Raw genomic sequence first — 15534 nt, 5'->3', positions numbered from 1 at the left:
CTAGTTTCCTTCTTTGTTGAGGTTTCCTTAATTTAATCAACTCTATAGACTTGTTATCAGTTGGCACCATTTTCCTTTTATTTTCCTTAGACTGTCCATTCAGGATGCCAAGTTTTTTCCAAACTTTTTCCAAATGGCCAACCACAGGATTCGAAAAAAAAATCATGTTTCCACAATAATCCATGCATGGTAACATTTCAAATAAAATTTCAGTAGCATTAGTATAATTGTCATAAATCAAATATGATAAAAGATAATATAATGCTTTAAGTCACTACAGTATTAAGGAAAGTATCAAAGCGATACAAACCAAGGAGAAAATTAAGTGGCTGCCAATTAAAAAAAACTTGCAAAGATCTCTCCTCTAACTGCATGGTATCAGAAACTTATAAGTTTTATTCAAAACTACTGATCAAAGCCCATCATGCTTCTATGACTAGCTTGATATAAAGAAACCTGTTCAAAATTACCTCCAATGGCTCACTGCTAGTCCTTATGTTCCAAATTTATAAATCCTATCCAAACATAGAAACCAAGAAATTATACACAACTGAAAATTTATTAATCAACTGAATGAGCAAGACTATCCACAATTAAAATTTGTAATGTTTCATCCTCATAACATACAAGAGAATAAGCTTTAAAGTAGGTGATGGTTTATAACCCATATGAAAAAAATAGGTACCTTTCATTAATAATTTGTAATAATGAAAAATTGATAAAATTACATTCCCTTAGGCAAATACATGTAATTGTAGAATTATCAATAACAGAAATAAGAGGCATGGTTAGCTCAACCACTACCTACCATTGAAAAAGGAAGAATGTAAGAATTTTATCCTCCTCAAACTGCCTTCCCACTTAAGCTGATGAAGATTTTATCATATAGAAATCTTGTCATCAATTAATGGTGAGATGCAGAAAAAATATTAGCAATACTAAAATATGGTACGTAGTTCCCAAATAATATCATGTAGTTATGCAAATAATGTGTATTATTGGTTTACAGTACTACGTTATGGTAAAATTTAGAAGATTTAGTAAAGGATCATTGTGGTATATTATATTGATACAACTTTTACATTTCTTATTTATTCAAACATTACTGCCATGACTGCTGACTGTCACATAACTCATCTTCTTGTTGGAAATTAACATTAGGTGTATCATTGCTAAACCACTCATAAATTATATGCTGGCGATATGATTCGCCCTCAGGGTCATAATCTCCTGTGTACTTATCTTGAGGACTGTCATCAGGTGCATATATGGCCTCCGAATCATCTGGCAGTCCTTGTCGCTCTAAAGCAAAATTATGTAATGCAAAGCAACTCAGAATGATAGCACACGATGTCTTTGGATTTGACCTCAATTCCTGATTTGTGCATGGAAATCTTCTTTTAACCATTCCAAAAACACGCTTAACTTTTCGTCTTGTTGATGAATGAGCACGATTGTAGCATTTTTCTGCTTGGGTGGTTGGATTTATAACAGGAGTGAGTAAGTATCGCTGACACTGATATGCAGAATCTCCCACAAGATGGCCATACTCACCTTGCTCTAAAACCTGCTTTAAACGAGAGTTGTCATATATTTGCCAGTCTGGTACGCTGCCTCCCCAGCGAACTATAGCTGTCTGAATTTTCAGGTCTGGACCAGCTACTACTTGACAGTTTACTGAGTACCAACTCTTACTATTCTTACACTGCTCGGCCATAGCACCCCCTGGATTAGAGATTCTCATGTGAATGCAATCTATGGCACCAATCACATTAGGAAACTGTGCAACTTCATAGAATCTGAAAGACAAATAATCATAATTTTCAGTCTGATCATAAACTGTCAGGACATTTAAGCAGCATTATGTATATTATGTAAAACTGCAAAACCATTTGGAATATACAATAAATCTTCACAATATTTTTCAATGAATTAATAGTAAACTATGAAAAAATATACTGTTACTTTTCTAGGATGATGCAGCTAATTAAATGTCCTTTGCTAAAATACGGACCCCTACAATGATGACTTCATTAAATTTTTAAAAAATACCTTGCAGGACATATCCATCATAAAACATCAATGAATTTCTTCCCTTTACTATCTTAACATTCTAACAAACTAACCTTATTTCTTCTATTGAAAAAATGACAATTTATAAAATATCTGAAAGCCTTTAGGAAAATGTTCCCTACAATGAACTCCAAAAGTTCCGAAAGAGAAAATACTAACGAAACATTGTAGACAGACAAACTAAAGAAGCTACTATTGTACTCTTTCCATTATTTTGGATATTTTTACTTAAAACAGCAAGTTGGCATTTGAATTTCCCCTTTACACAATTACATAAGAGTTTTGAGGATGTACTCTTAAATACCATTAATGTAAATAGTTTTTGGTATAATGATATTTTTGATAGGATACATTTTCCATCAACTTAGGATATACTGTATGTACAAGTACTCAACTACAGTATAGTGTTAATCTTAAAACAAACATTTTTTAATTTCTTATTAAAGTTTATGAGTTTAACTTAGGCAATATCTTTTTTTTATTTATTATTTGTATTATTACTTACTTGGCATGTATGTCAGCAGCCTCAGCAATAGACGGAAAAGTTATAAACTGACTGTATCTTTTAGCAAGAGCTTCAGATACTCTGTGGATGGTTCGACACACAGTTGGCTGGCTTACCTGCAGACCATGTTGATCCCCCACAACTTTCTGAAGACAATGCACCATTACCACATAAAATCAAGCTATGAACTTAGCATGGGTCTTTTTTGGGGAAAATGGCTTAGAATGGGATACACTGCACAGTAGTTACAGGTGATCTCTGCACTTCTTTAAATGTAAGACATTGATGCGAATCCTTAAGAAATTTGTCTTATCTTTGAAAGAAATTTTCCTTTTAAATCTGATAAATCTCCCCATACTTACAAAGCAAGTTCCCCCAAAATAGACATCCCCATAAAATGAAAATGCAAAAATAAAATAGCATAAAAAGTTGATAATAAATGTGAATAAACCAAGAAATAAATAATCAATTAAATAGGTTAGAACAGCAAAGGCAATGATGAATACCAGTTCAAACAGATATATCTACAAAATAGCCCTTAGAACTTGAAGATTTTGTAATATTGTCCCTTTATCACCAAAAAGATTAACCCGGTGGCTCATTAAATACTGATTAATGTATATTAATTCTATGAAGCTCCCCTGATTTTAATATGGCTTCTCCAGAAGCTATTTAATTGACAATTATCTATAGAATCTTAAAATGTTCCCATTTTATTTCCCTTTATTAAATATATGCCCTTACCAAAAGAAAAGAACTTTCAATTAATGAGTGGCAAGAATCCTAGAACTCCCACACCAGATACTCTTTGTCTCTTCAGTTTTCTCTGTTGTATCGGCTACAATCAAACATTCTCCAGATTGTTTGCATACTGTGCATTAAGATGTCTTCCCTTGGTTTAGTTAGCAATTATTGCTTAAAATGTGCACGGGAATTCTTTATAGGTCATGATCTGCACTCTTTTTGTTTGCCGTGTCGGGATCAATACTTTAATGTACCTCGCTGATTCCCTATAAAATGAACAGTTCTAAGTGCAAAAGGAAACTTGCTGATAGTTCAGGGGAAAAGCCATCAAAGACTAGGCTAGGTGATTATAGAAGGATGATGACAACAATCACAATCCTCCATCTCTGGACAATACAGGTATTGTGATAGAAAGATCATAAACCTTTTCCTAGGCATCTACAACAGGTTATTCACAGTCCCCCAAAAGCTCAGGGCGTTGAAGACCAGTTCTAGATATCTCAGTACTCAACAAGTTCACTATATTCATAAATTTCTCGATGGAAACTCCCTCAACACTTCTCGGTGGAATCAAATAAAAAGATTGGATATTCTTGATAAACCTCTTAGATGCATATTTTCACATTCCAATTCATTTAAATTTAAGGAAATACCTTCGTTTTGTCAAAGGATCAGTTCAAATGCCTATGAAACATTCACCAGAATGAGGACCACAATCTCAAAATGGTTAGGGGTACTGGAACTTTGTACCTAAACAATTGCCTAATTTTAGGAGATTAATTAAATAGAATCAGAGTTAAACAAGTTTGGTTACTTAGGTTGTTGGATTAGTCGGGGTCAATCAATTTCAATTTTTTTATTAAAAGGAGGTTAAGCAGCCCAATGAATCAAGCTTAACTTAAAGAGATGGCCCAATTAAATTTGGAAAGAAAAAAGGGATTTTGACGAAGGAAAAATCTATTTCTGGGCGAGGGACCTGTGTCGCCCAGTGAAATGCTCCTTATAGCACCATTTCTAAGGTATAAATACTGCTAAATATACCAGAGAAAAAAGTTGCATGGAATGCCAGGAATAAACCCAGCTCGCTCACTCTAATTGAGTGTCAGTATAGTAACTGGGGCGTGTTAGAACCCCGACCAGAGGTCCCTCACCTGTTAGTCCTCTCCTTCCTCAATATCCCCCGATACTACGAGGTGCCGTTCTACATCCGACCACAGTACTGCCCTCTACTACGACTACCCTCCCCCCACCCCTACCCCTTCCCACACTTATTCCCTCATTCCTACTAGCACCCCAAGCTTGGACCAGCCTAGGGCGAGGGAAAAAAGGGGGGTGGGTTCACTGGGCGACACAGGTCCCTCGCCCAGAAATAGATTTTTCCTTCGTCAAAATCCCTTTTCTGGGCTCGACCTGTGTTGCTCCGTGAAATAATAACAGAGAATTGGTCCTAACGCTTGGGAACACACACAAAGGTAAGGAACTGAAATAAAATAGAATATTGAATTAAGAGAGTTTAATAACAAATCTTAAACTACAAACTCTTTAAAGTACAATACTCAATCAGAGACCCAAAATTAAAAGTTAAAAATTTTTTGGAAAAACTCTTAACAAACAAAGACCATGAGATGTTCAATTATAACAAGAAAAAACATGAATAAATTATATACATCATAACCATGGGGTAGGGTCGTAACCAAATGAATGAAAAAGGTACGGTAGGGAAAGTATGCAAGGCAGGTGACAGCCCGCTCCTCATAAGGAGACAAGGCACTAAAAGAAAAAAAGAGATAAGAAGATAGGACCAAGTTATAATGGTTCCACTATATCTGGAGGAACTACGTTCCCTGCTGCCACTGTTGCAAACTTAAGGTCCTCCAAAGATTTCAAATAGTGGCGCTTGAAGGCTGTTGGTGATTTCCAGCCTGTGTATCTTTTTAATTCTTCAAAATTCATGTGATGGAAATAATTAGCTGAAGTTGCCACTGCTCGGATATCATGGGCATGTGGGACTGAAGCAGGATTGGCTTGCTTAATAAAATAAAGAATCTGCTGCCTAATTCCTTCCAGGGAAATAGTTCCTCCATGTTCTCGAATAAACAAAGGGCCTGAAGATGTACTGTGCTAGTAGTTCTATTCAAATAAGCTTTCAAAGTGTTAACAGGGCACAAGGAGAGATCTTGAGAAAGTGGGACAATCTTCCACGGGGTCTATCTATTCTGTAGATCTTCATTCTTTGCTAAGAATTGTCTATCTGGTGAGAGTAAGACCTCACCAGAAGAAAGAAAGTCTATGTGACCTGGCTCTCTACATAACGCCGAGAGTTCAGATGTTCTGGCTCCTGAAACTAAACTTATCAAGAATAACGTTTTTCTAAGAATCGTTATATAAGAACATGAGTCATTATTAGTAACAGAAGCCAATTTAAGGACATCATTTAGAAACCAAGAAACCACGTGTGGACGAGTTGCTGGTTTTAGCCTAGCACAAGCTTTGCGGATAGATGAAAAATACGAATCCGTAAGGTCAATATTGAACTCGAACTGAAATATTTTCTTCAAAGTGGACTTAATCGTGGTAATAGTACTGGCCGCTATTCTCCCTTCAAACAAAGTTCTGAAAAAGGTAACTGCCAGATTGGCAGTCATCGTCTGAACATCCGAGTTTTTAAAAAACTTCGCTAACTTCTTAACAGCAGAATCATATTGCCGACGGATGGAATCCCTCTTGTCCAACTCCAGGAACAATGTGTTAAGAGGATCGATATCAGCATCCTTCTGAGCCGCAAATTTCATGAAGTCCATAATGTTAGGGCACTCAGAATTCTTGAGGAAGCTGACACATTGCGACTTTGTACTGTTTGCATTAATTTCGGGTTGGGATCCGCCAAAGACAGTCCCAGTTCTGCCAAGAGAGGAAACCGGTTGCTTTTTGGCCAATTGGGAGCCACTACAGCAATCTGTCCTTTGAAAGTCCTGAGTCTGTCCAGAACTTTCATCAGCATGTTTAGAGGAAACAGGTAAATCCCCCTCCAGGTGTTCCAATCGATGGACATGGCATCCGTGGCATAGGCCAGAGGGTCCAGGTTGGGGGCTACATAACATTGTAGTTTGTGATTTAATTCCGTGGCGAATAGATCCACTTGAAGATCCGGAACTTTCTGGCAAATCCAATGGAATGACTCTTGGTCCAGGGACCATTCCGACTCCAGCGGGGTCGTCCGTGAAAATGCATCGGCGACTACGTTCCTTACGCCCGCCAGGTGAACGGCTGACAAATGCCAATGGTTCCTTGTTGCCAATGAAAATATTGCAATCATCACCTGATTTATGTGACCTGATTTGGAACCTCCCCTGTTGATGCAGTGAACTATTACTGCGCTGTCTAGAATTAATCTGATATGTTGATTCTTTGACGGAGAGAGCCGTTTTAGAGTCAAGAACACTGCCAAGGCCTCTAGAATATTGATGTGCAAGTGACAGAAAGTCACTGACCACAAACCTTGGACCTTTTCGAATGGAGAGTAACGCCCCCAACCGCTTAGGTAGGCGTCTGTATGGACTACTAATGCCGGAGGAGGGAAATGAAGAGGTACCGACTCTGCCAAGTTCCTGACCTTCGTCCATGGGTGAAGTCTTTTCCTTAGGATAGATGGAATCCGAGAAACCTTGTCTTGACTTTGGTTGTTTGCCCTGGACCTCCAAACTCGATTGATGTCCTTTAATTTGGCTTTCAGTAGAACGTCTGTTACGGAAGCAAATTGGAGTGAACCTGAGATCTGTTCTTGATTTCTCCGAGATGTTACTTTGTCCTTGATAAATCTTTTCGTGTCCTTTGCTATCTCTTTCCTCTTCTTTGGAGGAATCGACAGTTTGTGGGTGGTCAAGTTCCAATGTAAACCCAACCAATGGAAGCATGACGCCGGAATCAGTCGGAACTTTTTGAAATTTACACGGAACCCTAAGCGTTCCAGAAACTTTATTACTTTGTCCGTCGCCACACGACACACTTGTCGTTGGCCCAAATAAGCCAATCGTCTAGATAGGCCACCAACTGTATTCCCTGAGTTCTCAGCTCCTGGACCATTGTCTCCACCAACTTCGTGAATCTTCTGGGAGCGATATTGAGACCGAACGGCATCACTCTGAAGGTGTATGCCTGTTTTCCTAGCTTGAATCCCAGAAAAGGACGAAAATGTCAAGCTATCGGAACATGATAATAAGCGTCTGTAAGATCTATAGAGGTGGTGACAGTCCACGGGGAAATAAGATCCGTACCTGTGAGACGATCAGCATATGGAACTTGCCACATTGAATGAATGTATTCAAACGAGTCAGATCTAAGATGACTCTTCGCTTGTCGGAGTCTTTCTTTGGCACGCTGAATAAGCGACCTTGAAACTTTAAATGCTTTACCTCCTTTATTGCATTCTTGAGAAGGAGATCTTGTGCGAAAAGCGTGAGATCTGCCGTTGGACTCTGATGAAATCTGATCGGTGGAGGGGGCCCTTGAATCCAACTCCACCCTAGGCCCTTTGATACCATGCTGTGTGCCCATTTGTTGAACGTCCAACGGCTCCGGAAAAGGTATAGCCTCCCCCCTACCTGAGGAGTCTCATTGGTTCGCAGAAGGTCTGCTACCACGGCTCCCTCAGAATTCTCTGCCCCTCCCGGAAACCCGACCGCCTCCTCTGTGGCGAAAAGGTCCCCTAGACCTACTCCCTCTCGCCTGCCAATTATACCCGTGAGCCAGGCCTTGGGAATCAAAGGCAGGGTTATAAGCAGGCGAAGTAGAGAACGAAGTCGATGGTTGAGGTGGCTGGCTTACCAACACAAATTGTTGTTGGGGCTAAGGTTTAGAGATGCAAGGATGACGCACCTGGGGTACAGGAAATGCCTGCACCACAGGTTGGACTTGTGAACTCTGGAAGGTGAGAAACCTTCTCGGTCTTTTCCTGCCTCGTAACTGCGTCCCTGTGGGTTCAAATTTCCTCTTAGGGATGAGACTCCACCTAACCCTGAGGGTCTGATTGACCCTAGCTGCTTCACTGAGGACGCTGTTCACCACATCATCTGGGAAAAGATCTGCTCCCCATACTGAGGCTTTAATCAGCCAGTTAGGCTCATGCCTGATGGAAGCCTCCGCTAAAACGTGCTTCCGGCACGAACGACGAGCTACTGCAAAGTCGTATGCATCACACTGAAGCGTGTGAAGCAAAGACTTCATCAAGATCTTAAAAAGAGGCTCATCGGCGTAACCAACGAAGACATCTCCGCCATTGTAGCCAAGTTGATAGACCTACTCAGTTTGACTCGTGCCTCATACTCCGTCCTAATAAGCGAATCCGGTAACCGGGGAAGACGTTCACTGAACTGTGCGATCGCACAGTCCGGATTCAACTTACCCTTCGTGAAGGTAGCCGGGGCATCAAGCCAGCAGTCTTGGTCCCCTGGGAACAGCAAAGAAGTCAGGTCAGTCTCTTTAAGTGGTGGCATAGGCTTGTCCTCCATAGCCGCTTGCAAAGTAAGGTCCACCACCTTGGTTGTGCATGGAGTAGGGGTCTGCTCTTCGACTACGAACATGGTATACGCCCCTTTATGAGGGGTTAACTTCGTATTTACACACTCCCACTCTGTCAGGGTCCAGACCCATGCAGACTGAATCTGCTCTTTTGGGAATATGACAGTTTCTTTTGGAACTTTATCTACCCTGACTAGCGCGTCCTCTGTCAGGAGCGCATAGCAGGGAAAGGGGAATTGCAAACCCGGCGGGTTGAACTCAAAGTCCTCCACCAGACGGGTACCACAACCCTCGATAGTCAACATGCCCTCGGAAAACAGGGCATGAAGGGCCAACCGCCATGGGTTGCTCTTAACAAACGCCAGAAGCTTTGACGCATCCGGGACCACAAACTGTTGTTTTTGCGGGAGCCCTGATCTCAAAAGATTTTCAAGCATGTTCTCTTGGTTCTGCAGTCTTTGGGCGAAAGAGTCCATCGACTGTAGATGATTGGCAATAGGGCCAATCTGGGATTGAACAATACTCCCCACCTGCTCCGTGAGCTGGCTCGAAAAAGTCACTGGATCAAAAGCCAGTTCCGGCAACTTCGCCTTTGAGCTCCTCACTCTCGAGCCCTGGGTTGGTGGAGGGACCTTGGCTGAGGCCGTCCGACGCTTAAAGACCGAAGATGGCCTGGCGGGGAGAGACTTGAGTATTTTAGAAGGCTTGTGAGCCTTGGGTAACGCCTTCCTGAGATGCTTTATTCTAGGGACTACTGAACATGACTTGTCCCCAGCCATGACATTTCCAGTAAATCCCAGAAAAGAAGAGACAGAAGAAGAAATAGAATGCACCGGACTAAGAAAAGGAACCTTAGACCGGACGCTACCTGCCTCACCTACCACCCTACCTTGACCGGTCGAGTCGACAACCATAGGTTCCACATCTAAGTTAATGGCAGCGACATCTCCTAAAACATCTTCTCCTAGGACCTCTAAATCTTCAGGGAAGGCTTGGGTTTCCTCACGAATCCTGGCGATGATTGGGGCCGCCACATCTGACGCTACCGCCGCCGACATCTTAGCGTTGGGATAGAGGAGGGAGCACATCTCCTCCGCTAAAATATATGGCTGCTTGGCTTTTACGTTCCAGCCAAAGCCACCAACCCAGGTCTTGAGGGTCGCAAGAGAAGCGATCTTGATGGCGGGAGAGGTCTGAAAGAGAAATCGCCATTTAGAACGCAAACCATAAAAGGGATTTAGGTAAAGAAAACATTAATACTCGAATACCGGTATGTACAATAACTATTTTCTACAACAGGAGAAAATTCCATACCAAATTTGTAACACGTACCAAAATATTCCCAAATAGACAAAAAGTAGCAATAGGGGAAAGAATATAGTACATACCGAGTCACTCGTAAGGTCAGAGACCAGAGCGTAACAAATGTCACATCCATCCGGATGCCAGACCAAAAGATCGGCCACCTGGACCGCACACCCGGCATGGGAACGGCAAACCTCATGCCCGCAAGGTTGCTGCAACACAGCAGTGCATGCTGTCTCCTGACAGCGTACCACCTGCAAGATAATTTGGTATATGAGTATTAAATTAACTTGCGCCGAGAAACCCGGCGAAATACTTATAGAAATTAAAATCTGCCGCATAGGCTCGGCGGAAAAACATGCGTGCTTAAGGACTAAATAAAAATATTATGTAACAGTACCCTATATATATTCCATCCTTCTGTCATGTAATGTTAGTCAATAAAATGTAATCAGAAATATTCGGAGAGCTCGGGAACGATGATTGGATTAACCGTGAACCAGTCCGCCAGCCCCGGAGAAAGAAATGTAACATGAACTTTCAGCATTCGGAACACCCACCGGAGGGGGAAGTGTAAGCAAGGTAAGGGACGAGCGGACCGGGAACAATCATCGAGAATCCGTATGCCCCGGGATGCATGATTCATTACATTAAAAATATACCAAAATGAACTAAAACTTTAATCACAAGACAGGAAGGGAGTATAGAGATACCAATAAAGCGCAGGAATACATGCGTAACTCTGGCGCGGAAAATCAAATGCTATTGTAAATATATTTACCAGTAAACAAAAAGCCCTGTCTAAGCCCCTCTCCCGGACCAACCATCCATAAAATTTCGTAAACAAATACTGGATAAATAATGGATCAGAACAGAGCAGAATATCTGAATCCGATCAAAGAATCACAGCTACTATTTTATAAATACGATTCTCAAATTATTCCTGCCCTCCCAGAACGGAAGGATAACAGGGATGGAGTACCAGGGAAATGGGGGAGGGTGCGAGGTACGAGGTGAGAAGCAGACTCAGTCCTGCACGCCTGGTGGCCAACCATGACGAGACGAGGAGAGAGCGCTACCCGTGTCGACGCGCGGAGTGTATGAGCCAGCCTCCACCTCAGGTGACTTCCCATTTTCTATAAAAACACGTGACCCGAGCCTACCACCCGATGTAGGGAGTGGCGAAAGGCCTAAAGGGGGAGAGGGCAACCAAGGGGAGTGACTGGCTCGAAATCAGGTGACCAGTGTGGTCGGGGGGGTGGGACTACCCTCCGAAACACAAAGGAAAGACCCAATGAGGCGGTAGGCCTATGGCTTCCCACGAAAGCACGCAGATAACAATAACAACAATAATAATAATGTGGCAGAGGTGATATACAATTAAATAGGCTACAACGACATACTGAGTAAAAAAGGGAGAGGAACATGGCGTAAAAGTAATGTATAGCCTAACCAAAATCAGGTAGTTGCCGACCTGGACAGGAAAATACACTACTCTATACAATAACTAGCCCTCCAAAATCAGGTAAAATACCAACCTGGTCAGATAGTCCCTATATAAAGTAAAAACGTGTTCCGATTCCCCGTAAATACTCAAAATGAACAAGTTAACTAAGATATAAAATAGATATATCGAAGAGGAAGCTCATGGGGTAGGCTACCGTCCGAAGCCGCGTACTGCTCGGTCGGGTAGGCTAACTAACTGAACATCCAAATAGCCTAAATAAATGTCAATAACCATGCCAAACCACTGTATAAGATATCTAAAAACAACTAAATGAGACCACAATTAGTATGAGGAACTAATGGAAAGTCGCACATAAAAGAGATCAGGAGGTAGCGACACCAAAATGGCCGCCAATATACCCGTAAGGGAATTTTGATAAGGTTTGCTTATAAAGACCACTGAGCTCTAGGCCCCATGTAGTTCACTTAATTTATTACACTCTCCTCTATGAATATGAGGTTGTATTTATCATTCTACTTAGAATCATCAGGATTATCAGTGAGTTCAAAAGTAACATTTAAACAATCTAGTTAGTTATTCTAAATATGACAAATTCGTAGATAATTTGTATTTTTCCTAACCATACAAACCTTAGCTATTTAATTAGGGTATTACTTTCGGCATAGCTGAAACGATGAGCCATTAGATTTTTAATGAGGGTTCACTACCCTCTCGCTAGTTAGCAAGGGGGTAGGGAGGGGTAGCTAGCTACCCCTCCCCCCTCACACACCGGTGAATAGCTCACTTTGCTTAGAGGTAGGACTTCCCGGGGGACAGGGCTGGCGGGAAAGTTTGATTAAATAGCTAAGGTTTGTATAGTTAGGAAAAATACAAATTATCTACGAATTTGTCATTTGTTCCGTAACCGAAATACAAACCACGCTATTTGATTAGGGTGACTTAACCCTTAGGTAGGGTGGTAAGTCCCAGGCGTACTGGCTTTGGCTTTTGCCTGGGGACTCAATATCTGAGTGTGTAAAACTCAAGATAAGGAGTCCCTGCACCTCGCAAGTGCCTTGCTCTGCAAGGACCGCGGCCTAAGTAAGCTAGTGTGTGAAGGAGTGAAGTGTGACTCATCCTAGGAAGTTGACCTGGAGTCCTTTAGATGGAAATCTAGGTTAAGACGGTCCCAATACCACCTCGTAGGGGTATGGGGCCGTGACAGTATTAACTTAATACTAGGAAGACAAGGAAAAATGGTTTACCTGCAGAGGTTTGAGGTCAGCTGTGCAGAGAACCCAGGATGCTGCTTTCCCCAAGAGAGGGGAGAATGAAGAAAAGAATAAGGGCCAGGCATACCTTTTCATTCATGCAGACTAAAACCGGCTAACAGTGCCCTCAACCTTCTGCTACTTGTCCATTAAGGAGCCTCAGGTTTAAACCAGCTGTTGTGCTGCCACCACAGGGCCGATAGAGAATGTATCAAGCCTCCTGTGGGTCACGTCTTGCAGGTAGTGGGCTGTGAAGGTAGTTTGACGCGTCCACACCCCTGCGTGTAGAACCTGCGTCACAGAGTAATTTCTCTTGAATGCCAGGGACGTGGCGATGCCTCTGACATCGTGCGCCCTAGGGCGACGTGACGGAGGAGGGTGAGGATTCAGGGAATGGTGGATAACCCTGCGAATCCAAGCTGAGATTGTATTCTTAGTGACCTTCCTCTTCGTCCTTCCTGTGCTCACGAACAATGCTTGCACTCGAGGATGGATTGCAGCTGTTCTCTTAAGGTAGAGCCTCAGACTCCTTACTGGGCACAGTACAGTAGGAGATGGTCTGGGTCATCTGATACAGAACGGAGACTCGAGATCCGGAAGGAGTCGAACCGGGGGTCTGGAACTCCTGGATTCTGAGTCTTAGCTACAAACTCAGGGACGAATCTGAACGTTACCTCCCCCCATCCCCTTGAGTGGGCGATGTCATACGAGAGACCATGAAGTTCGCTGACTCGCTTGGCCGAGGCCAAAGCAGGAACACCGTCTTCCAAGTCAGGTGGCGATCAGAAGCCTGGCGTAATGGTTTGAAAGGAGGTCTCTTAAGAGACCTGAGGACTCGAACCACGTTCCATGGAGGAGGTCTCACTTCCGACTGGGGGCAGGTAAGTTCATAACTTCGTATGAGTAAAGAAAGTTCCAGCGAGGAGGAAATGTCCATTCCTTTGAGCCTGAAGGCAAGACTTAAGGCTGAGTGATAGCCTTTGACTGCCGAGACTGAAAGGCGCATTTCCTCCTGCAAATACACGAGGAACTCCGCTATTGCTGGAATAGTGGCATCGAGTGGAGAGATACCCCTTCCACGACACCAACCACAGAACACTCTCCACTTTGCCTGGTAGAAACCTGTGGATGACTTTCGCAGGTGTCGAGACATCCTTTCCGCAACTTGTTGCGAAAAGCCTCTCTCAGTGAGGAGACACTGGATAGTCTCCAGGCGTGAAGTCGTAGCTATGCTACGGCTTTGCGGAAGATGTTAGCATGTGGTTGTCTGAGTAGCTCGTGTCGAGGAGGAAGTTCTCTCGGGAGTTCTGTTAGGAGCTGCAGAAGGTCCGGGAACCACTCTACGTGATGCCATAGCAGAGCTATTAAGGTCATTGAAAGGTTGACAGATATTCTGGTCTTGTTGAGTATTCTTCTCATCAGACAGAACGGGGGAAAGGCGTAGATGTTGATGTTGTCCCACCGTTGTTGAAAGGCATCTTGCCAGAGTGCCTTGGGGTCCGGGACTGGGGAGCAGTACAGCGGGAGCTTGAAATTCAAGTCTGTCGCGAACAGATCCACCGTCGGGGAACCCCACAAAGTCAGGACTTTGTTGGCTACTAGACGATCCAAAGACCACTCGGTACTCACTATCTGAGATGCCCTGCTCAGACTGTCGGTGAGCACATTCCTCTTGCCTGGAATGAAGCGAGCTGATAGTGGAATCGAGTGGACTTTGGTCCATCTCAGTATCTCTACTGCAAGATGGGATAGCTGTTGTGAAAAGGTACCTCCCTGCTTGTTGATGTAAGCCACTACTGTGGTGTCACTCATCACCACCACGGAGTGACCCGCCAGGTACTGTTGGAACTGCTGAAGTGCCAGCTACACGGCCTTCATTTCTAGCAGGTTTATGTGGAGGCACTTTTCTGATTCTGACCATAAGCCTGAGGTCCTGTGGTTCAGAACGTGGGGCCCCCACCCTTTTTTTGAGGCGTCCGAAAACAGCATCAAATCTGGGGGGAGGACGAGAAGATCCACTCCCTTTCGTAGGTTTTCCTCTGTCAACCACCACTGGAGATCCGTCCGTTCCGCAGGACCCATTAGGACCAAGATGTCCGGGGAATCGTGACCTTGATTCCACCGGGACTTGAGTCGCCATATTAGGGATCTCACCCTGTGGCGACCATTTGGAACTAGACGGGCCAGAGAAGAAAGGTGACCGAGGAGACGTAACCACGATTGGGCTGAGAGTTCTTCTCGTCTGAGGAAAGGAACTGCGACCCTCCTCAGCCTTGCTATCCTGTCGTCTGATGGGAAGGCTTTGTGGAGATTGGTGTCCAAGATTATGCCTAGATATACCAGTCGTTGAGTTGGCAGCAGAGAAGACTTCTCGAGATTTACCATGATCCCTAGATCTTGGCAAAGTCCCAGAAGCCTGTCTCGGTGTCGAAGAAGGGTCGATTTTGAGTCTGCCAGGATCAGCCAGTCGTCCAGATAGCGGAGGAGACGGATGCCGATCCTGTGTGCCCACGAAGAAATCAGTGTGAACACCCTGGTGAAAACCTGAGGTGCTGTGGAGAGACCAAAGCACAGCACCTTGAACTGGTAGATCTTGTTGTCTTGGCTGAATCTTAGGTACTTCCTTGAAGATGGATGGACTGGGATCTGGAAGTACGCGTCCTTCAGGTCCA

General features: G+C 43.4%; 1 protein-coding gene across 3 annotated transcripts in view; it reads right to left on the bottom strand.

Annotated features, from left to right (window-relative positions):
- Positions 1-1079: 1079 nt before the first annotated feature.
- LOC137646834 (putative nuclease HARBI1) overlaps positions 1080-15534 on the bottom strand; it is a 53464-nt gene continuing 39009 nt past the window's right edge. For all 3 annotated transcript variants that reach the window (XM_068379909.1, XM_068379910.1, XM_068379911.1), the window contains 2 exons: positions 2579-2724; positions 1080-1799 (listed from right to left, as the gene is read on the bottom strand). In XM_068379909.1, coding sequence (XP_068236010.1) covers positions 1103-1799; positions 2579-2724 — 843 coding nt within the window. In that variant the 3' untranslated portion in view covers positions 1080-1102. The remainder of the gene's footprint in view (positions 1800-2578; positions 2725-15534) is intronic.

This window comes from Palaemon carinicauda, chromosome 9 (assembly GCF_036898095.1).
Source record: "Palaemon carinicauda isolate YSFRI2023 chromosome 9, ASM3689809v2, whole genome shotgun sequence".
Lineage (NCBI taxonomy): Eukaryota > Metazoa > Arthropoda > Malacostraca > Decapoda > Palaemonidae > Palaemon > Palaemon carinicauda.
Note: the sequence above shows the minus strand (reverse complement) of the source record. Positions and strands in the feature narration are given on the sequence as shown.